Consider the following 24,340-nt stretch of genomic DNA (forward strand, 5'->3'; position numbering starts at 1 on the left):
GTCGTAAGTCGAGGACTTTAGGACCAGTCGCAAGTTGAGGACCTAGCACATACCACTCTCAACTTGGAGATATCCTTGAGTATTCATGTTCAACAACCCTTAATCAATCAATCTTCCATCAATTAGTGGTAATTTTTTCTTCTAGTTACCAAGTCCATTGGTTAATTGTGGGCTATATGAAAAAGCACTTCCTTTGGTCTGTTTTAAATCTCCTTCCACTCAGCTTCACTGGCTGGTTCCTTGTCCAAAGGGGGAAAATTATTCCTTGTCTACTTTCTCCACACCATTCATAATTTTATACAGCTTAATTGTGCTCCTCCCAGTTACTTATTTTATGCACTTTCCCCACTTCTATTATATATCTATTTTAAAATACATTGACCAGAAATGTACAAAACTTCAGAAGATAATATACTCTGGATTTTAATAAGGCCATTACAATGTTAGTATTTTTTAAAATTTTCAATCCCTTTTCTAATGATTCCTAGCATGGAACCTGCTTTCATCACAGTTGCTACACACTGAATTGACAATCTGATTGAGCTACCTAACCTGATCTTTCCTTAGTTACTTTCAGGCAGTTTAAATCGCATCAGTATATTGTGGTTGGTTTTTTCCCTCTCCAATGAGAATGACTTTACTCTTACTTAAATGGAATTGTGTTTGTGATTTGAATGATCGGATCATATAGGGAAAAACTATTCCTAGCCTCTTTGCAGTGATGAGAAGGACAGAAGCTAAATGCCATTATCTGTGACAATGGATTTCACACAGAAATCCGATAGGGGCCCCTGCTGCTTTTCCAGAGATGTTATGCAATGTGTCAACTTTTACTTTTCAAATTCTTTAATTCTCTTTTAATTTTTGTATTATTTTAGTTAAGTTATATTGTATACTTGTTTCTGAGATTTTGTGACTGTTGATTGTCAATTTAACCATTTTGTGGGCATTTTAAATGTTTTCTGTACTATGTGCAGAAGTGAGCTATGTATATATCAAGTGAGCTGTTAAAAGTGGCTAGATGGCAGTGGAATATGAAATGCAATGCTAGATAACTGGGCCATTCACTCAGTTTAAGAAGCCCTTCCTGCAATTCTTTACGTTCACTTCTGAGTTTTATTCCCTTTTTGAGTATTTTAGTACAGCATATTGCTAAAGTCAAAATCATTGTCAAAAAGATTCACTGCCACTAACAGAAATCTTTTTGGGATTCATTTCTTATTTCCTTTTATTTAGAAAATTGCCCATTTATTCCTATTTTTTGCTTTCTGTTTTTTAATCACTTAGCAACCCATAAAAGCATACCTCCTCACCCACAACTACATTAGCTCAAAAACCTTTGATGAAGAACAGGCTGATGAAAATATAAGCAAAAGATGTATATGAGATTACTTCTATCCCCATATCTTTAAAAACCCACTCTAATAAAACTGAGGCAGGATTTCCCCTTGGAAAACCTACGCTGAATGCATGATTTGTTCCCCTAGATTCCTGATTTATTTTCTTTGCTTTTAATTTCTACTAAATTGCTTGGAATAGACATTAAGCTAACTAGCCTTTAATTTCCCAGATCTCCCTTTAAAACATGGATTCATATTGACTGCTTTCCACTTCTCTGGCACTGAGCCTGATTTGAGTGATAAATTACAGATTTTTGTAGGACATTACATTGTGGTGTTTCAAGATACCGAAGCACTATTTTCTCCTGTAAAATAATTTACTGCTTTTTTGATTACCTAAGTAGATTAATAAAGACTGAAGTAGCTGTCTTATATCTTTTGTAATAAACACAGATGTAAAGCACTTACTTAGTTTCTCTGCTATATCTCTTTATCATAGCTTGTCAGGATTGTTTCCTGCTGCACATACAATTTAAAAAAGTTTGCATTCCAACAATAATAAAGGAGGATCTATTTTGGAGAGACCTGAATATGTCAAACAAATTGCAGTCCCTGATTTAAAACCAAGTTTGGCAGAGGTTTAAAACAAAACCAAGCCAACCTTTTATCCCCAGACCTATCATAGCTAAGCAATATACGCTGTGGACAACAGTTATTTACATATTCTCTCTCTCTCTCTCTCTCTCAAAATGGTAAAGGTTTCTCATGCTATGTTCCAACTCTAGGTGGTGATGATGTTAATCTCTGTTTCTTAGCCAAGAGAACCAGCCCCAATGGTAAAGGATTGCTGGACTTCTAACCTCAAACATCTCATGGCTACCACATGGTGTACATGTTTCCTAGAACATCTCTTAAATGCAACCAGAATCCAAAGTTTCCTACTTCGTTTTCCCTCGCATTTTTAAAATACTAGACAATGCCGTGAATTGTTTGGTCATCCTTTCAGAGATATTTCTTCAACAGATTCCTCATTGCCTTCAACAATGACAGAACTTTTAATATACTGTCTTCACTGAAAACGTGGAATATATTCACAGATATATCTGCCCTGAAAATATGTTAAAACGTATAGCACAGTCAAACATCAACATGTTTTATGACATCTTGTATTATGTCATAAACTGTTGGGCCCAAGGGACCCAGAACAACATGAGGAGTTACTTCAAAGGAGTTTCTTTATTGTTGTTCACTATAGAAGGAACCTGCCAGACAAAATCTGCATAACTATTAGATATCCTGTGAAAGATTAGGGGGAGGGGGTGTCAGTCCACTCTGGTTTCCTTCCTGAATACCAAAGATTACATGCTAAGCCGTCTCTTTGATTCTTGGGAAAGACCCTGCCCTTCTGCCACACTGTACTACATTCCACCACGTAAATTGTTTCGTGATCATTTTATGTCATAAAATGTTTTATAAAATTTGCCAAATTTTCAGTTCCATGAGAGTCATGGGTCCCAGATTTTGGACACCTTCTGTCCATTGTAGCCCATTGTAAGTATCTAGGTCCAAAAACTGTTGCCCTACAATGATTTTGCCCGGTTAAAGGTTACAGAAAGTTTTACTAATATATAGTTACTTATTTCTATATTTTAAAAAAGGTTGATGCCTTCCATTCTAAAAATCACTAGCTGATAGGTCCTATGTTGGAGAACCTGGGCTACAGGTAATCTAATCCTTTCCTCAAATTGCACCGCTTACCTTTATATTCCTTTATAATCTACAGGCAACTTGTTATTTATTGTGCAAAACTACCCAGACTGTTTTCACTATGCTACCATATTACAAAATGTTTCAATGAACTAGACTCTTTTTGAAAAAGTCCCAGACATTTTTGCATAGGAATATTCCTATATTAATTAATTAGAAAGTAAAGAGCTTTTAAAAGGATATTGAAAACAAAAGGAATTATAACTTTCAGGTTCAACAGAATCTAAGAGATTTATGACATACGTAGCATCTTTGTAGGCCTCTGACCTACAGTGGTTTTCAGTGTTTCCTTCACAGGAAATGTGAATGAAATCAGAAATGTTGGAGAACTTAGTCTGTATTCCTGAGGACTGAAATTCATTCAAATCAACAGCTACTGGATAAATATGATGACAAAAATGTTTGCCAGCAAACCGTCAAAGTCAGGAAGTACCAAAGACTCCACAGATTGCTCATTTCTGTCTCCGGCATCAGAAGGGGAACATTCCTCAACCATTCAAGCATAAATCCCCAAACGGTGTAGCCTTTGACTTCTTGTATTGGAATAATGGGATTATTGTAGATTCTATATATTATGGTTTGACAGCTATTTTCAAGTTTTATAAAAAAAATGCTTTTTTGGCAAATTTAGTATTAATTTAAATTGCTTACTAATTATGCTTTTTTTTAAAAAAATGAAGAATTTTGAACGGAATGTAGATGTAAACAAAGAAGAATTTCCTACCTCTACCACTGACTTTGAATCCAGTCGGAAATTGAAATCACCAAAGATAAAATATGAAACTCGTTCAAACCGCTGATCTATAATTCTGAAAAGACAAACAAGACAAACATTAAATGTCTAATTTAATTTAAACATTTAAATAAAATGCACATCATCAAAGAATTTGGATCAAGCAGTTTTCTGGAGGAGGGTGGGGAATCAGAAGCCTTGAATGATCTCAATAAATACGAATCGATTAGAATAAATGGAGAAGATTTGTACTCCTTTAAATTTAACTGTACATCTCTATAGCTTTTCAGATATTTGCAAGATCTCTCCCTTCCCAAATAAATTTTTATAAGTTGCATGTAAATTGTGCATTACATTTTCTTTTGAACATGCCATGAATTACATTTCCTATAAAAATTGTGATTACTCACTCAGTGGAGTGATAAATTTCAATAGAATAAGAAAGAGTGTAGCCAAGTCATGTCGCCTGAATTAATTTTATGTTTCTCAGTGGGAGGCTCTACTGCTATTTCACCCAGTTATTGCCTGATGCTTATATCGCATTATCAAACGTATTGAAATGTATCTGCAAGACTTACAACTCAGTTTTACAGTGCTGATAAAATATATGATCAGATTAAATTATTTTAGCAGTGGAATGAGTACGGTGCTTGTAGCCCTCATAAAAGATTATTTGTGCTTATCAGAGAGGTGCTATCTATCAACACACAAGCACACACAAAATCTAAGCTAATGATATGCAATCCATCAATCCACCCCACAAATATAAATCAGATTCAATTACTTGGTATCTCTTGGTATTACAAAACACTTATTGGTACTAAGAACTAGATATCCCTGCCTAAAATTTATGCACAACAGACAATCATACAGGGCCAGAATTCCTCTGTTAAAAAGGGTAAAGAAGAAAAGGCAATTAAGTCATTGTGGAAGGCATCTTGTCACCATAGAGGAACTACGAACAAGGAAGTTGATCAATGATTAAATTATGCAGCATCAGAAAATCAGCTGCTCCATTTATAAAGTTGTTTGGGACGGAAAAACAATATTGTATAGCACTGCCATATTCGCTACATCTTCTATCACATGTTCTGATAAGATTTAACTAGCAAGTAACATTTCTGTTTGTCTGAATATTGATACACATACTGCAAGGGGGGAAAAAGGTATTATCTCAAACAGTTGCTTTTGTGTGTGTGTGTGCTAGAAACTGATTTTACATTGACCTATCTTGTATTTATCTTTTGGACTATCACTTCCTTCCCGATAATATCAAAGAGTCTATTTCTACAAATTTTCTTGTTTGGCTGAATTAAACATAGAAGCTGAATGATTAATCTCCGTTCTAGATGTTTGTCCTGCACAACATTAGTACTGCAAATATTTATCTTCCATTTATTTCTTGAAGATACTACCGCTTTTTGGCAGTATTGAGCAATGAGACTTTTATTGTCCTTCCGAACAGAATAATTCATTTCTAATGATTCATATTTATAAGCTGCTGTGAGGAAAAAAAAGTTTAAAAGGCAAACACTGAACTTTTCAGGTCTTCTACCCACTGTATAGTGGTGGTCATCATGTCATCCCTTCAAGGTAGACTAGGGAATCAAGGTTATGAATGCTAATACTACTTTTATTATAAGGTTATACAGTACAGTAACAGAAGCTTGTGAATTTTAATACTGTATGCTCCCCCCCCCTCTCCTTTCGTCATGATGAGAATTAGGGAAGGTCCTGTTTGAGTTTCTTTCTCAAACTATATTTCTGCCCTAGACTCAGATTTCTTTTCCTCTTGGCCACAGTTCTTTCTCCTGCTCTTCAAGGTTATTCTTATTGTCCACTGCAAGTAATGGTTTTAGCAAGTTCATCTTCTCTATATTTGCTTCTTAATTTATACAAGAGGATTACTAATCTCCATCCCTTAAAGCACCCAACTACTCCAATAATTATTCTCAAAAAACTAAATACCTAGCTCAAACATACCAAATTAAATCTGACTGAAAAAAATCAGTATGAGACCTCAAGGAAACTAAACTTTCTTTCCAAGAACTCAAGAGGAACACATGTTTCCCCCCCCCAAAAAAAGAAGGGGTCTGCAACCATCTATTTTCTTTGGCATTTTGGATCCACTTATATAGCAAACCCTGGCAATCTATAATGTCAGGTTAACAGTAGTAGAGGTTACCCTTAATTGCCCTGACCCCAAAATGTGCTGTTCAGACCTCAAAGATTTAAAAGCCTTTTTGAGGTGTTTCAATCACAAAACATTTTCCACGCTTCTGGCAACTAGGCCTTATTTGGTTATTTCTATACAGCCATCCAATTAAAAACCACTTGGGGAGAGATTGGGGAATACAACCAGTTTAAAAATCCTGAGCAAAACTACTCCCCAAAACTCCCAAAACCAATAGCAGGAAACCATTCCTTAAAATACTGCAAATGTTAATTCTATCCATCCCCTGGCCCAATTCTTGTGGGAACAGCCAGGTCTTCGCTGCCTTTCGAAAGGACTTGGGGCTGCCTGGACTTCAATGGACAGATGTTCCACTGGTCAGTGGTAGAGAGAGCTTCCTCCAACCCCATCAGATTGCATTGTTTACTAGGAGGCATCAGAAGATCCTGTCAGATCTGTTGGGGTGGACGAGAGAGGTAACAGCCAACAAATGACCTGCCAATAATCCAGTAAGACAAACAGGAAGTGATTAAGGAATGAATGATAGTAAGCAGGATGCTCGCTCCAGGAATGGGTGCAACTGGTACTCAAGCCTCCTACCCACACGTCTATCTGCCCCTCAAGCAGGAGCCAAGAATTTAGGACCTAAAGTGGTGAACCTATGGCACGCATGGCAGAGGGGGCACACAGAGCCCTCTCTGTGGGCACGTGTGCCATCGCCCCAGCTCTGTGTCGGCTCTCTGCTGCTCAAGCGCACACACCTCCCGCCAGCCAACTGGTGTTTGAGTCTTTGCTGCACATGCACCCACTCCTTGCAGTTTGGGAGGGTGCACGGTGCACATGCGCAGACACCTTGCAGTTTGAGCATGCGCACTCGCTTTGGCCACTCGGTGCCTAAAATGTTCGCCATCACTCACCTAGGACAACCCTCAAAATGGGCCCCCAGTTCTGCCTAGGGGAGCGCCAACCCAACCACAACTAAACGTTGAAAGCCTCCAATAAAGGACAGACCCAAAATCTCTGTCACTTTGTCTTTCTAGAGTTAAGTATAAGCCGGATGCTCACAGCATCCAGACAGTGATAAAGAACCTTAAAGGCATCACTTGGTTGGTTAGAGATGCACAACTGAGTATCATCAACACACCCTGATGGTTCATCTTATTCTAATGGTTGATTTCCGTGAACAGTTTCGATCAATGACCTCTCAATATTAAATCCAGACCAAAATCCTGGAAATGGGGTAAAATGTGTTTCCTTCAGGGCCTATAAAACTGAGGCTTAGCATCTTTATAAAGTTTCATAAAAGAGGAAGTTGAAAGCTGGATGAAAATTATTCAGTACTGTTGAGTCCAGGGATGGTTTCTGGAATGGGGATTATATCATTGCATCTTTAAGTTAAAAACAGACTACCCTGTCCTTGTAGATTAATGAACCACTGCCTGGGTTCAATCACAGCCTAAACCTACCATGAAAGATCCAGGTATAATCTACAATTTCCAAGAGCTCCGTCCACTTCCTCAGGACTATGAGGTAGTACTCCTCCCCCAAAACACAGATTGTGCTTCAATTAACCTGAGAGAATCTGTATTTCCCGAGTTCATCTCCAAGTGGATCTAAGCAATTTTATCCCTCAGATAATTTGAATATCCCTCAAAAGAGCCCCACAGCTGGTCCTCTAGATCTTTTTCCAAAATGTCTTAAAACCTTTTCTGAAATATATCAAGAAACTGACCATGATTTTTTTTCTTGTTTCCAACATTTACTTCCAGTTTCTGGCAACCCCCCACCCAATCTATTGAGTAAAATGGATTTGCTGAACCCCCCCCCTCACTTACTGATTGCTGCAAAAAGTGCAAAAGAAACATCAGTCTGGTCATGTGGTACCTTGAGGTGGCGCAGTGGTTAAATGCAGCACTGCAGGCTACTGCTAGATCAGCAGGTCAGCGGTTCAAATCTCACTGGCTCAGGGTTGACTCAGCCTTCCATCCTTCCGAGGTGGGTGAAATGAGGACCCAGATTGTTGGGGGCAATATGCTGACTCTCTGTAAACCGCTTAGAGAGGCCTGAAAGGCCTATGAAGCGGTATATAAGTCTACTGCTATTGCTATTGCTATTGCTATTGATTTATGAGAGCAACCACTGACAACCATAATTTCATGCTCAATTATGGTTGCAAACCAAGGACTGCCTGTATAGGCTATTGTTTCCAACATTTATCAATTGTTCAAGGTTGATTTTCATAGGAAAATTTCCTTTAAATTAAATATTAGGTTTGATGACAGTCGTCTTTAAAATCCATGAAAGTATATATAAAGATTTGCTTATTTAACAGGAAACATATCATGTATATATGTTTACAAATGCTCAGAAATAATATATTTGGGCAAATCTGTTACAGTCAATTGTACGTCTATTTTGAAATAAATATACTGTATCCAAAGAATGTTCTTTCCTAGGCAATGTATTTAGCATCTCAACCCTAAACTACGAATTCAGTGCAACTTTCTGTTATTCGAATTCAAAAGCTATAAGACACTTTTGAGGCATTTCTTTCTATTTAAAGTGAAAATTTAAAACATATTCAAAATGGTTAATATGACAAGAGCTACGTAACTGAATTTTACTATTTATTCCCACATTTCTTTCTAATGAGATGGCCTGGAGATGGGGATGTAAGGGAAGAAGAAGTTACCTATGAGTGATTTTGAGAGCCTGGGTCTGCGTGCATGTTGGGAGCTGGTGAGCATGATTCAATGTGACAAGAGGAACATGATCTGGCTAAACCATTTTTCAGGGCACTTTGTAAGAAGGATCAGCCGCATTCTTCCTTTAATAGCCATGTCTAATGCAATAGGCCAGCGGTTTTTGTCCCAAGTCAAGGTATCAGCTGCAGGTCAGAAGGTAACATTCTGTTTACAAGATTATTTCCTAAAGCACTTATCTTGCCTTCGGTGTGAAAAGTTGACTTTTCTGTTTGAAAGGGGGCCAAAAGAATTGAAGGAATGGGAAAAATTAGCTACACTGAGCTGGAGCTGAATAGAATGAAGTGGGGGGTCTGAGAAAGGCCGCCGTGGTGCTCAGCGGGATACCTTATTAGCCACGTCATCACAGTTCATTCAGGCAAACAGTAACAGTGTCACCAACATTCCCACACAAAGACAAAGTTCTTTACACAGTCTATAAACATGCTTCCCTTGGCCGATTCATCCTGGTTTGACACCCCTGAAAGGAGGGCGCTTCACCCACATTCCCTCCCTCCCTCCCTTTTGTGAACAACAAAACAGAATCTCCACCATGGTCCAACAAGAGGAATAAAGAAAACAAGGAAGGACATTTTAATATTTCTAGGGAAGAAACCATTTAGATGGCAAAATAGTTTTACATAGAAAAAAGTTTTTGGGTGCTTTCAAAAATTAATGTCAGCCATAATCTTATTTATTTTTCTGTATTTGTCAGCACAGGCATATACGTGCCTTGAATGCTAATGAAAGGAGGCTATTTGACACAAAAATGAAAGGAATTACTAAGAGCACAGGACAAATTAATAGGAGCAAAATTAAATGTGGTTCAAAGAGTGTTCAGCAGTCGCTTGGACAAATTTTGAAAAATCTCTTCTAAACAGACTTAAATACATATTTTAAGCATTTTGAAGATCACGTTTTGCTTTTTAAATTTGTATGCAGAGTTTAGTAAAGCAGCTTACCAGGTTTATTAAGGCAGTTGATATAAACAAACTTGATGTCCGTATGGTTATCATTGCAGAATGGCTTGACGATATAGAATATATTTCATTAAAAAAAAAAAGAAAACAATAGAAACAATCTTAAAAGGCTAAATGTTGTTGCAACGAAGCCTCAGTATAAACTGACTGCAGTGATAAGGTGTTCCCTTTTGTGCGGAAGGACTTCTTGGTCTGCTCAAAAGAATCCTTCTTTGAGGGAGACGGTTTAGAAATGCAAAATATAAATAAGTAAATAGAAATAAAGGTTCATCTAAACATGAAACAGACTATATAAATATGAATATCCTAAAAATAATGTTGCATGCAGGAACTGCCATATCATATAATGTATGTATATGAGGCCATTTAGAAGTAATTTTACTAAACAAACAATAGAGGTATTTTTTCAATTGTTCAGAATGTGGAATCTCCTCTGGCCACAGATTCAAGGGGCCCAGAGAAGTTTTGAAACAAGGTCATAGAAAGGTGACCCTATAGAAGATTTCACATCTTTTATTTCATTTACACACAATTGCTCATTGAAGCATGTTGGCTACTAAGAACAGCAGGCAAATAAATAAAGGAGTAATATAATATTAAATTAGATTAGATTTGTCAATGGTTATAAGAATTGCTTGAGAAGTTCAACCATTTTTTTAAGTTTTAGGTACTACAAAGCTATGATGGAGCAACTATGACAATTCTTCCTTCTAGCCCAAGGTTTTCTTTGCTTGTCCAAAAGCAAAGGGGGTTTTCATATTTTATGCCAGACTGCTCTAAAGCTAAAGGAATCTGTGAAGTCAGCATGGTCCGTAGTCTTTCCACTCAAATCAGAAAAAAAGCATTGAAATCTCAATGCGCTAATGCTGATTTTTTTTAGTTGCATTACAAATAATGAATTTCATTTTATTTGACTCCACTGGACTAGGCCTCTTGTGGGAACTCAAACATCACTTTGGATATTGGCTACTAAAAACTGGGTGGGAAAACTTCCATAGACACATAAACAACTAATATAAAATCTTCCTTCACTTATCAATACAGGGGTTAAAAATGCAGCTTCCCTCTTGAACATTCTTAAGTTCAGAGAGTGTATATATTAATAGAATATATAATACCTGGCAGATTATACTAGATCAACACCAATTAAGATAAATCATAAAACTTTACTACTTGAAGAGGAGAATGAATTAGCATTAGCTCCTAAATCAGTGGCTGAAATGAAAGCTGCTTATAACCATAATTGGGACTGGCTGCTCTGTTGTTAAATGAAGCAATCACTAAGAGGGAAATCCTGTGACCAAGACTATACTTTTGTTTTTAAGCATAAGTCAGGGCAATGTGTACTATCTGTAATGGTAATCATGTGACCGAGGGCTGCTGCAAATGTCATAAATGTGGGGATTCGTCACAAAGCTATATTTTTTGGCACCATCATAATTTAAATCACTAAACAAAGACTAAGTTGCTAAGTGAAAACTCCCTATATAAAAGCATCAATGTGATCAAATTTATACAACAGTATCATTTTTCAGAGGCAACCCTGTCTTTAGCGACATCTAAAAATGATATAGTAGAACTGGAAACCCAACCGAAATAAACCCAGCCAAACAAAAGAACATCAATAACAGAAAAATAAGGAATTGTCTCTCTGTCACGCTTGCATGTATATCAATAGTAGCTAATTATTATTAGCCAGACACCAAGGGAAACAATCCTGGATTAAATAAAGTCTTCAGAAGCTCCTAAATGTTATACTATTAATTTATCAAAAAAATGGATTTGTCCCCTTTGAACAATTCCATTTGTTGCTAAGTACACTCTGCTTAACTTACCTTGAGACAGTTTTTAAACATTTTTTTTTTTTTCAATTTATACAGCCACTATCTGAAACAAGTGATTCTGGGAAATTATAAAATCAATTTAAACCAAATTGCAAGCATAATACAAGGAAAATTAAATATATACAACAGACAGGAAAATTATAATCTGTAGATGTCAATAAATCCAGGAAATGGGGGCCTTAACACATTTTGGGGGGAAATAAATAGTGTCAGTGTAGAATAACAAAAGAAGATTTAACATGTTTTCAACAGCATGTTGTAATGCTGACATTAAAAAGCTTAACTTTATCATATTTTTGAACCTGTAATAGCCAAACCTATTAATAATATAAAAACATTTCAAAATGTCAGGCAACAAACAAGAAGATAAAAGGTGTTGTCAAAGAGTCTTAGGTAATCATCTTATTACTTAGGGAATTTGCCAGGATCATTTAACTAATATGTGAGTTCACTTTTAATTTCATTATCGAGTCACATGAACAACACCAAAATAGCAATATTTTTAAAATCAATTATCATGTCAGCAGATATTAAGATGGCAAGAAAGACCACATCAATAATATATATTTAATTTAGGGAAAGGATTACGAGAGCTATAAAAATCAATTTTTAGAGCTGGAAAAATGGCTCTGTTTAGTTATAATGGTTTTTCCCTCTATTGACAAAACCATGATCTTATCTGACATTGACATTTAAACTAATGCAATGTTAGATACGTTTAATGATATAAGTGTTTGTCAATTCTGCTACAATAAAGCACTACTACTATTGTAATGGGCAAAGCTGCTATAAATGTGAATTGTTTCCCACTAATAGAATTCTTGTAGTACAACACCCTGGCTTCAGATCAAAATCCACAGTTCATGGGCTTGTGAGAAGCACTAGGTTTAAAAAAGAACAGGCAGCAGTTATATTCAGTAACTGGACAGGCCAGATATGGAATATTTGGATTGTATGGTTCTTTATTAACCATAATTCTAATAATCTGCAATGTAGTAAAATCAATGCTGAATCTCCAGTTCAAAGTTAACTAAAAACAACAACAACCAAATAAGCTTCAATTTTATAAACTATGCAAAAATGGTTTTCTAATTTAAAGACAATTTAATACAATTAGGTGGGAAGTGAAGTAAATGACCTTGGACCCTTGGTCATTCCATCTTGGCCTTAGGGAGCAGGCACTGGCAAACTTTACCTGAAAACTGCTAGAAAACATCGCTAGGAGTCAAAAAATAACTTGAAGGAACAATTTTAATATTTTTTAGTTCAGTGGTGGTGAACCTGTGTCACACGTGCCAGAGTTGGCACGCAGAGCCCTCTCTGTGGGAACGCATGCCGTCTCCCCAGCTCTGTTTCAGTTCTTTGCTGCTCAAGTGCGCGCACCTCCCACTGGCCAATTGGTTTTTGGGTCTCTGCTGCGCATGCACCCACACCTTGCAGGTTGGGTGGGGTGCCCATGCATGTGCGGGGTGCATACGCGCACACACCTTGCAGGTTAGGCGCCGTGCCTAAAAAGTTCACTCTTTCACTGTTCTAGTTACTATATTTTAAGAAACATGTAAACATTTGACATGTCAGTATTACATCCATTTGCAATTTATATGTATGCAAATGTGTATCTAGTTTGGAAAAAGTTGCAGAAGAGAACAAGGAATGTCAGAAATCAGAGGGAGTCTGGGAATCATAATCCATCTTCCCTCACAGCCCAGATGTAAATGTAACCAAACTCACCTACAGTTTTAGTATAAGATCACTCCTTCTTTCCATAAAGGAGAAAAAAAAGTTGTGCCAGCAATGCCTGTCTGTCTGTCTCTCCATCCATCCATCCATTCGCCCACCTACCCATCCATTTTAATGTTCACAATAGTTGTAGATTCAGTTGGTTTAAAATTAAAACGTCGTTATTTCTTATAATCGCTGTCAAAAGCAACAGTGTGCTGTTTATTGGAAAAATATATGTTTAAATAACAAGAGTAAACTAGTATTTACAAACATGCCAAGCGCTCAGGCTCCTCCAGTGACCTGGATCATTCACACAAAGTTTGCCTAGAAACAAAGTAGGCTTTTTTCCCCAGCTCATTTGCCTGCCAGTTCTGGGAAAAGCCCCGAAAGGAACCCTTAGAGAGCAGGGGGGGGGGGGGGTCTTTGAGAAGACGTGACAGTTGACTGATGAGCATCTATAAAATGACAAAGCTTGGCTCTGTGCAGGCTGCCCATCCCATTGCCTCACCCTGGGAAAACTAATTGCTTTGAATTGTTAATAGTAACATTATTTTTCTGGCAATCATTTCCTTTGAATACTCGAAATGAGCATGAAACAGCTCCTTTGACTGAACATAAAAGTTAAATGTCCCAATGTTGATCAAATTAACTTCGGCTATGTGACAATGGACTATATTTGTGAGAAAATAATGGGAATCACAAAAAAGGGGTGTTATGCCAAGATTTCACAGTTTTAATGTAAAAAAAATATGTTTCTGTTCAACTAGGCCAAACTGTGCTTTGAAGAGACAACAGAAGACCCATGTCAGGTTTGAGGGGGTGGGAGGTAAGGAGAATATTGGGATAGATTTAGATTTTACAACTGGCACATTAAGCACAGCTATCTGTAATGACTCTTCTTCCACACCGTTACTGTAATTTTCATTGAAGGGCCTGCTTATTCAATTCCTTATGTTAAACATTTCTAGTGTTTTCTCCTCTCTACGGATATGATCTGCTTAGTGATCAGTATCTATGCAACTTTAATTAGAGAATAGTTGTTCTATTTCAAAAGTACAAGATTTATCAATTAAATTTTCATTAGGAACATTAAATAGGAAGTTTGTAACACAAATGGTCTCAAAGCAATTCTTGTTATAAGTTACTAAAATGACTCTAAATGTGACAAAAGTTCATTAGGTTACTCTTAAAAATCTGCATGCCATTAATGAACAGCTAAGAAAACAATTTCAAACAACATTAATGAAATGAACATTTGATTAATGAAAATCAAAGCATGCTATAGATTCGGTTCATTTTTTTTATGATAGTTTTTATTCTTTTCAATATTGTTTTACTTAACTATACAATGCTCCAGTACTATATACTATTTTTGGATATGTGTTTTTTTTAATATTTAAACTCTCATTCTCTAAAAAAAAAAAGCCCTTCAATTTACTTTTCTTCCAAATAATTAAGGCAGAACACTGTCTATGACACAGTTCAATCCTGCATAAGCAGGCGTAATTAATTGGGATTCACACTGGCTCAAGGTGCATCCACTGATGGAACTGTTTTACTTACTCCCACAAGAACTTAAATCAAATGTGAAAAGATGTTTCAGTTTCTTTCAGTGAGGGTTTAGCTCATTAAACTCTTTTCCTTTTTAGCATTGTTCCTGAAAGTTGAACTGCTCTTTGCTCTTAAATGCTCTTTAGCAGTTTAAAGGCTAAAGAGGAAAAGACTTATCAGCCTCCCTTTAACAGCACTAAATCTGCATCATTAGAGGCTGCAGATAAGGGGATTTCAAGGCCCAGCTTGAAATTTCTTTCTTCTGTCTTTATCTGACACTGCATAACTCCTGTAGCTCAGCTGGAAATGTGGATCTATGAATCTTTAAAGGGAGATTAAAAGGCAAGAAAAGAACTACTTTCTTTCCTATAGATGCTCTCACTTTCCCCTTTGCTACTGTCTGAAGGAGTGGTGGCAGACAATAGTCCAAGATGGTTCCCAAAACCCTCTGAATGGGGGCACTGTTGGTGGTAGCATTCATTCAAAGGGAGCTTCAGTGTATTGTCCTCCCCCATCAGCAGATCAGAATAGAGTTTGCTGGTGGCTGCCAAAAGGTTAGCAGCCCTGATGAAAGGGGCTTCCCATTATTCACTGCTCTTACAGAAGTCGCTTTTGTGCCGGGAAGCCCACCGTTTCACTACGGAGGTCCGGATCTGCGGCTGGCTGCTTTCTCAAAATGAGCAATCCATGTGAATGCAAACCCACTGTGATAGTGCCACCTAAAACTGAAGATTTTCTTTTCTGAAAGGCAGGAGAGAGCCGAGTCTGGTTCTGGCAGTGTCACATTGTAATGATATACTGCCATGACATATTTGACCTACAATTAGTGCTATTGCAACTGAGCAGTTTCCTTACTTTCACCAAGATGCTTGTGGAAGCCTTCCAAAGCCTGACAACATTAAAAGGAAACAAACCCCAGTAATATACAAATGTTCCCTTGGAACACAATCGCAACCAAAAGAGATGGGAATAAATCCCACATCAAAAACTAATTCATTCCCCTTGAAGTTTATGCACGTAACTGCATGCTATTTGATGGAGTGGGATAATGGGTCAATTATTTTCATTAGACCACCTACTATCTGCTAGTTGCTAGGATCACTGCAAAGAATGCTGGCCCAGGTAGAGCTTCATCTTACCCACCAAAGAATATCAACAAGAAAAGTAGACTCACAATCATGTTACCCAGATTAGTTATGCCTGAATTCTAAAGGAACACCAAATATTTTCCCCAGTACATTTGGCACACGTTAGTATACTACAGGGACTAGTGGCCCATACAGATAATAAGGATGAAATCAAAATACTTTTAGAATAATTAAAACAAAGCAAGAAACAAAACGAAGACCTTATGAAGCTCCATTTTTAAGATGGGGAGTTTAGGGAGAAGAAAATTCATGAATTTTGAATAACTGGGTAATTGAAGCGTACCAATCAATACATTATACAAGGATCCTTTGCCAGGTGAGGAGTAATCAAATCAAATGACAATCTAATATTGTAACATCCACATTTCTTTTCCCCAAATGTTCTTCATTCTGAATATAAAACAATAGGCATGAGAAAGCATGAAAAGTTGGCTGGAAATAAAATACTGAATTTGTATTTAGCATTAGGTTACCCAGAAAGTGAGGATTAGAATACAATATTTTATCCTATATTATTCTGTAAGCCCTTTAATTTTTCCAAACTATGTACAATGAACAAATTTAGCCCATCATTAATATTTTTAGAAAGTAAAAAAAAAATATCCAAATTCAGTTTTACTGGGAATGTTCAAGGACAGAATGGTGGTGATATATTAAACTATGGGACAAAATATTGAGTCTATTAGAAGTGAAGCACAAAACCCTACTTTGTTTTAATGTTATTCTTATATTATTTTTAAAAAACCTTGCACAAGTTGAATTCCTTTTCAATATAATTCATTGTGTCAACATGGAACTGATTCACCATTCTTTCTTCCAGGATGTTTCCTTGACTTTTCAATTTATCTTCCAACCTTGATATTTCCTGGAGATATCTTAGCCAAGTATTACACTAACCATGTTTATTTCTATTTAGCTTCTTTGAGTTTGGCTAGGATTTGTTGACGACCTTTCTGATTATAAACATATCTGAATTCTACAATCATCAAACACTGATGGGTCCTACAAAAATAAAAGGATTTCTATATAAACTGGGGTTTATGAATATTACAATTCCAGCTCATTTGGAGAAAGCTGCTGTAATTTTAAGTAATTAGAACATGACTTTTATACCTGGCAAATCCCTGGCAAGATTTCATAAGTCTAGTGCCATACTTGCAAATAACATATTTTACAAATGCCACAAGCTTTTTATGCCTTTTTAAAGTTTACACCTTTAAATAAAATAAGTTAATCAGAAAAAAGTGTTATTAGATTCCTGATTTTTACCAGCTAGATTGACAATGTTAGAAAAATAGAAAAACATTCCAGTAATTTATTTTTATAAAAGGCTGGATCACTATACTGATCATAATTTTCAACATTAAATGCTTTTTGATCACTTATGCTTTCGGCTCTTCAGGGATATGGAGATATTTTTTTTTTTAAAAAAAAGTCTCAATAGCCCACCACCACCACCACCACAATAACTTTTCATATTGGAAATATAAGATAGAGCAATAGAAAGATCCAATAAAGTCTATTACTTACCTGTCAAGTACATAACCAAGGGCCTTATGCCTTATTCCTGAGTAAACAGATGGGCTTGTTTCCAAGCAACTAAATTGGAAGCATCATGGAAAAGATGAATGTTTACCAAGTCAAAGGCACTGTGACAAAAGGAGAAAAAAAAAGATTGTCTCAGAATATAAATACGAATTAAAAATGTGAAATACACATGACAATCTTTTAAAATATCATATACTACATATATTGTAAAAGCAGCAGTAAAATAAAGCAGCATAGCACAGTAAAAATAGCCAATACAAACTAGAACAAATCGGTGTTTAAGAATTCACAAAGCAGAACCTAGTACCTTGATGTTGGAAGATAATTCCCAAAAAGTACACAGAAAATTCCTATTGTACTCATCATGCAGTTCTGACTTGTGAACTTGAAAGCAAAGTTTAGAAGTTGGCTTTAAAGTTCATCAGGTTTGTGCAAGTACAATGGTCCTTCAGAAAACCTAGTACCAATCCATTTAGGATTGCAAAAGGACATATTAGTATATTAAATTAGTTTGGAAACACACACTATATAACAAAGGTACGTAACATACATGTTTAGCTTCTACAATGGTTTTGACTGCTTCAATACCTCTTTTAAATATTATAGTAATCTGGTATACTTTTTATTATAGATATCATGGTAAACGGAGTCTAGAAAAACTCTCAAACTTCATATTTATCTGCTCTGGAGGAAAGCAATATATTCTACAGCGAGGGTCCTCAACCCCTGGTCCATGGACCAGCGCTGGTCCGTGGTATGTCAACAATTGGGTTGCGCAAACAAGCGATGGCCCATCTGCGGGATGCAGGCAGCATGCAAAACCACACCTCGCCTCCTCCAGCCTGTGGAAAGACCTTTCTCCATGGAACCAGTCCTGATGCCCAAAAGGTTGGGGATTGCTGTTCTACAGAGTATTATAGACTTGCATCTAAATCGACTTTCAATTCCCTCTCTCCCCAAACTGTAAAGATTAAGCTTCTAATTGTTTTTCTACCCCCAAAATACCCATTCTAGAAAGCAATGTAGCAATATTGTGGCATTATTTAAGCCCTCCTGATTTCCATGTGACCACTAGCCTGAATAAATTAACCAAAGGTCATAACAGTATAAACTAACATAAAATATGATGACATATAAAGTAAAGCGTTAGATATAAAAAAGTCAAAATGAGATCTAGTCAATTAAAAAAATATTTCAGAATTTGAATGATGGAAAGAAAGTTGGCATATAGAAGCGGTTAAGATATCAGGCTAGAAATCAGAATGCCAGTAAGTCTGTAAGCAAAGGTGTAAAATGCCTTTCTCAGTGGGGACAGATACTGAGAAATACTTACGTGTTTTTATGGTGATAAACCCAAGATGAAAATTTGATTTTAGGCCTACTTCTAATATTTCTCTATTCTAGGAGTTACTTCCCCCAAAGGGATAGGCAACGAGGGTTTATGTATTGATTCCCAGCTTCGTAAGGGAGAAAACAGTTGAGGCAGTATTTGTGAAGGCTTTCTAATTTCTTAAAGTAGAAAAGTGCTATCTTTTCTATTACATAAAGTGGAAAAATGAGCCAATGAAACAAAATTCAAATGTTGCTCATAAAATTTTGAAAAAAAGGTGGGAATTACAAATGAGAGAAAGAAACTTAAATGTACGTGATTATTCCACTATCAGATGTATACACACACTAGAATTAACTGGAAAATTATAACTCAGAACCAAATATGTATATTATGCCATTTACAACTTGTCCAATAATGTTCAGTATTTAGATGGAATATACACCTGATATGCCAAAACCTATGACTTCTATATAAACTATGCATGCATGCAAAACCTGATGTTCAATTCTCCTTCATATTACATACCAGTCAGTAATACACCACCTTGTTCGTATGAATCCTTTTCTGGACCACTTGCACTGAAAAGTAATATAAAGCACATAAATAATACATTAAATATATATAAAACAGTAAGAAATGAGTCTACTAGTAAGTTTACAAACATTGTGTTACTATTTTTCATGGAGAACACTATAGAAAACATGAGGCTTACTAATACACTAATACCAGGATTATAAGCGGCCTCTGGAGAAGACTTTAAGAGGGAAAGAGGAGAAGACAACCAGTAGGAAGAATAATGGATTCGCTTGCAGGAATGATGATTGCATTGTTGGAAGAACTGAAGAACAGATCAACATAGAGAAGTCTATCTATGTGGTCACAAAAATTGACAAGAATGTGATGATACTTAGTCAATCTAATTATGTGGTCTTCAAATTTTTCCCTATCTCATTTCCCCCTTTCTAGTATCCCCATGTATCAGAATCACATCCTGGGAAAGAAAAGTATATACAAACTTAGCCTTTTCTCCAAATGGGAAGGATATATTCAATATTAGAGATAAAGGGTTAAAAGCTACTGATGAACTGCAAGTATTTCTACAAAGTCATTTTCCCCAGTCAAATATATTTATTGTCTCAGAGCCTATCTGAGTAGGAATGTAGGAGTATAAACATGCCTTCCTTGTAAATTATAATGTAATATAGGTATCTGGAAATAGAATTGCCAATCGCTTTCCAGAGGGCTTGAAGTACAAAGATATCTATAACATGCCATTCCATGCATCAAGATGAGCAATTCCCTCCCATGAGCAAATCACTCGTTACAACCTATATTTGAGGTGGCATAGAGAAAGATTTCCAAGTTTATGAAAAAACAGTTATGAATTAATTGGAATAACCTTCTAACAAAAATGCCGACTGCAGCAAGTTTAGTTTTTATTGGCTTCAACCTAACTAAAATGACAATATGTAAAAACATATATAAAATAAGTAATAACTAAGGCCTAAATCTACAACAATGCTATCTGAATTCTATCTTCATAATGAAGTCTGACTGCTTCTTCCTTCCTGTTAGATTCTCATATCCTTGTAAACCGTTTTCTAGACCACTGATGGCTAAGCTTTTTGTTGCTGAGTGTCAAACGCCAACCCTGCACACCCATAATTCAATGCGCATGTGACGCCCCCCCACTCCACGCATGTTTGTGGGACCCCATTTGCACCCCACTCCGTGCATTACTCGTGTGCATGACCCCTCTGGATGTGCATGCAACCCCCCACATGTGCCCTGACCCCCTTGCATGCATGTGCATCTCCCGCATACACCCCGTCCCCCATGCATGAGCAGCAGAGACCCCAAAACCAGCTGGCTGGCAGAAGGCACGCGCAGATGCGTTGGTGGAGCTGAGCTGGGGTGACGCATGCCATAGGTTTGCCATCACGGTCCTAGACTATCAAGATGCCTGGTAGCACAGTCTATAGCAGGGGTCCTCAAACTTTTTAAACAGGGGGCCAATTCACAGTCCCTCAGACTGTTGTGGGGCTGGACTGGCTGGGTGGTCATGTGACTGGGTGGGTGTGGCTAGGTAGCCATGTGAGTGGGTCGGTGTGGCCAATTTAGCAGTTCATTAAACAATACACACAAATTAAACTTTAATTTGTTATGCTCCTGGGGGTGGAAAACGGGTTAGTGAAGGAATACGGCTGCCTTGGTGTGTTTGTGTGCGTCTCTGTGCCTCCTTCTTGAGGCTGGGGAGGCCAAAACAGGCCTGTGTTTTGGCCTCCTAAGGCCTCCGTGCATCCCATTTTCGGCCTCCTCGGCCTCCAGAAGGTGGGGACCAGTGGGTAGGTAGGGCAATGTGGGTGGGGCAGCCTTGTGGTCCCTCGCAAGCCAGATTAATGGCTTCGGTGGGCCATATCCGGCCCCCAGGCTGCAGTTTGAGTATCCCTGGTCTATAGCCCTGTGTTCTCCAGAGGGAATATCTGTTTAGAAATGGACATTTTGTTTACAATCAAAAGCCTGCATAGTCCTAAAGGTACATTTTCAGCAACATAAGACAGCCTACATTTGTGACAAATGTTTTGAGGATGTTCTTTGATGATCCTGGGTTGGCTGATATGTTTGTATCAACATAGTGCTTATTCATAGTTTATTCATTGAAAGTAGGGACAGTTTTACAATTTTCCATCTCAGAAGGGACTTTGACCACTATCCAGTCCAGAGATGACCCGTGTGTCATAATGCTGGATGGTGAAAAAAAGCTATTAATCCCTGTACATCTTTCCCTTTGCCAATTGGGGTTTCCTTTGGTTTCAAACCCTAATGATTTATAAAAAACAGAAAATTAATATAGACAGTAGCCATGAAATATATATATATACACAGGCAAAGTATCTCTTCTAAAGTCTTTGGCACTTCATTATGTCAAACAAGGGAGCCCCAAACAAGCAATTATTCATTTCATAAAAAGGAAAGACAAATATAACACTTAAACGATTACAGTCAAACGTTTTCTTTTTTTCAAATATTAACACCATATATTTCTTTTCGCTTTTCAAACATCTTTGACTAAGGATCTCTCACAAATGCTGCTATTAATGTGAGTGAATGAACAGAGGCTTCTCTTATTTTTAAAAAAGCAAAACAGATCACAAAATTATTTAGTCGTAAATTGAGTCTTACCTACATAACATTCGGTTAACATAGCATCAATGTTGAATCCTTTCTACTGGGAAGCCTTAGCCTTACTTGATATTTTTCCAAATATTAAAAATGAAATACAACGCTGCTGTTCTTGTCTCCCAATGCCAACAACTGGAAATGAGGATGTAACTGATTCACTGTTTCAATTTTGAATTGGATTATACCTAACATTAATTCTGCATGTCACCCAACTGATTAAATTAGGGTAAAAATGCTAGTCTCTTTTAAAAAGCTAAATATGATGAAATATCAAGAAGCAATAATTATTTTTGCCCCTTTCTCAAAGACAGGTTATCTTTTTTTTAAAAGGTCAAATCCCAACAAACCATTAGTTCAAAATGATATTAATGTAGAGTATTTTCAGCAGTATTGAAAATAAGTTGCAAGCAACTAATCAAAATTTGTGTCTACAGAATGAACCCACCCTACATGTCCAGAAGTAGAAGACAGAAGTAACCTTAATTTGGCAGTTCCTAAATTAGTCAGCAAAACAGAAACAATACTAACCGAACAAATTTTAATTTGCTTAAAGAGGCATTTCTCATCAATGCAATTCTTATAAATGCAATTTTATGCCATATTGCTTTGAATTCTGATGGCTGCCTGGCAAAATTTGATATAGTTTTAAGGTGGTTCTATTAAAGTGATAATGAATAATATGCAAAAATAGCAAAGCAAAATGAATTCAAATTAATTTTGAATTCATTTTAAAAATTACAGTTTTGGCATGTAAAACCTCACTCTGAAGACCTAGAATACGTAAGCTAAAATAAATATTTGATGTATAACTTTCATGAAATTCAGCCAGTTCACGGATAAATGCTAGCACATTATAGAAGAAGGTCCAAAACATTGCAGGGAATTCTGTCTTAAACTATTTTGCTGGGTTCAGCATTTTTTTTTAGCAAGATATCATATTCTACCATGTTATAGACGCATATATAACAAATCATTTTTCACAGAAGGCTGAAATTTCACAAGATTGCTAAATCTGGAGACTCAGCTTTCTGACACCAAAAATCTCATGACATTTCTTAAATCTTACTTACAATGAACATCTCACGTGATCATGAGATTTGGGGCATTTTGAAAGTACTTCTTTGGAAATGAATGTGTCTAGAAGCAGAAAGATCTAAATTCTAATCCGCCCTGGAAATTTACAGGATTATTACAAGCCCAACCTTTCTCACAGAATCGCTGTGAGGAGAAATAGTTATGCATGCTGCTTGGGAGGTTCTGAAGGAAAGCGAGAACCTTGGTGCTTTTGAAGGGTGGGGATATAAACCAAATAAACATTTATGTGAGTCTTTGATGTGAGAAATTATTGTATTTTTCGCACTATAAGGCGCACCTGACCATAAGATGCACCTAGGTTTAGAGGAGGAGAACAAGAAAAAAATATGAATACGGAGCGCTGTCTCACTGTGAATATGGAGCTGAATATGGAGCAGCAGTGTAGTGAGGGCAGGGGGTGGAGCCTGAGAGGACCACAAATAGGTGTCCCTTCGTGTGCCCCCTCTGCCTATTGACTCCTGCACTGCGGAAAAGAGACAGAAGAAGCGGGCAATGACAAAGACAGAAGAGGCACGGGTCAGCACTGTAAAAGGACCCCGCCCCCGCAGACTGGCTGCTATTCACAAAAGGATCGGCACTGGTCCACCATTGAGGACCCCTGAAGTAACACACTTCATGGTCTATGATGCAATATTTACTCCATAAGACACACAGACATTTCCACCCACTTTTTTGGGTGTGTGTGTGTGTGCATCTTATGGAGCGAAAAATATGGTATATGACCACTCCAGGTACTCACTGTTGATGTCTGCACTATGTTTCCCCTTTCTGGATATGGTTCTTATTTACTATTTTATTTTCAAAGACAATAAACTCTTTGGGAGACAGAAAGGCAAACAGAATCTAATTGGAAAGGAAGCTTTTGATTCAGGTGCAGAATGAAAGCTAACAAGAGAGTCCCAATTTAAATTAATACTTGAAATTAGATAATTCCTTCCTCATTCAAAAAATACCCCTAGTAAACACATCAAAACAATCCTCAGGTATTACTATGACTAGACACTTCTTCCAAATAGTGATTTTCCTCAGGAAATCAGAACCATCTTGTAAGTAAGCATTAAATATCAAAATACTACAAGATTATCTGTTACCATCAGCAATGTGTTATCTAGAATATAGAATATATATATATATAGCTTCTTTTCTGCCACAAGAAATGAGTTCAGCATCTTTCACCTTATA

The 24,340-nt window shown here is 36.9% G+C and overlaps 1 protein-coding gene across 1 annotated transcript in view; it reads right to left on the bottom strand.

Moving 5' to 3' along the window:
* INPP5A (inositol polyphosphate-5-phosphatase A) overlaps nt 1–24,340 on the bottom strand; it is a 232,977-nt gene that overhangs the window by 72,465 nt on the left and 136,172 nt on the right. Inside the window, 4 exon segments of the mRNA XM_032231735.1 lie at nt 3,832–3,916; nt 17,530–17,590; nt 17,593–17,648; nt 19,406–19,458. Of these exon segments, the coding sequence (XP_032087626.1) occupies nt 3,832–3,916; nt 17,530–17,590; nt 17,593–17,648; nt 19,406–19,458 (255 nt within the window).

This window comes from Thamnophis elegans, chromosome 15 (assembly GCF_009769535.1).
Source record: "Thamnophis elegans isolate rThaEle1 chromosome 15, rThaEle1.pri, whole genome shotgun sequence".
In the NCBI taxonomy this organism is placed as follows: domain Eukaryota; kingdom Metazoa; phylum Chordata; class Lepidosauria; order Squamata; family Colubridae; genus Thamnophis; species Thamnophis elegans.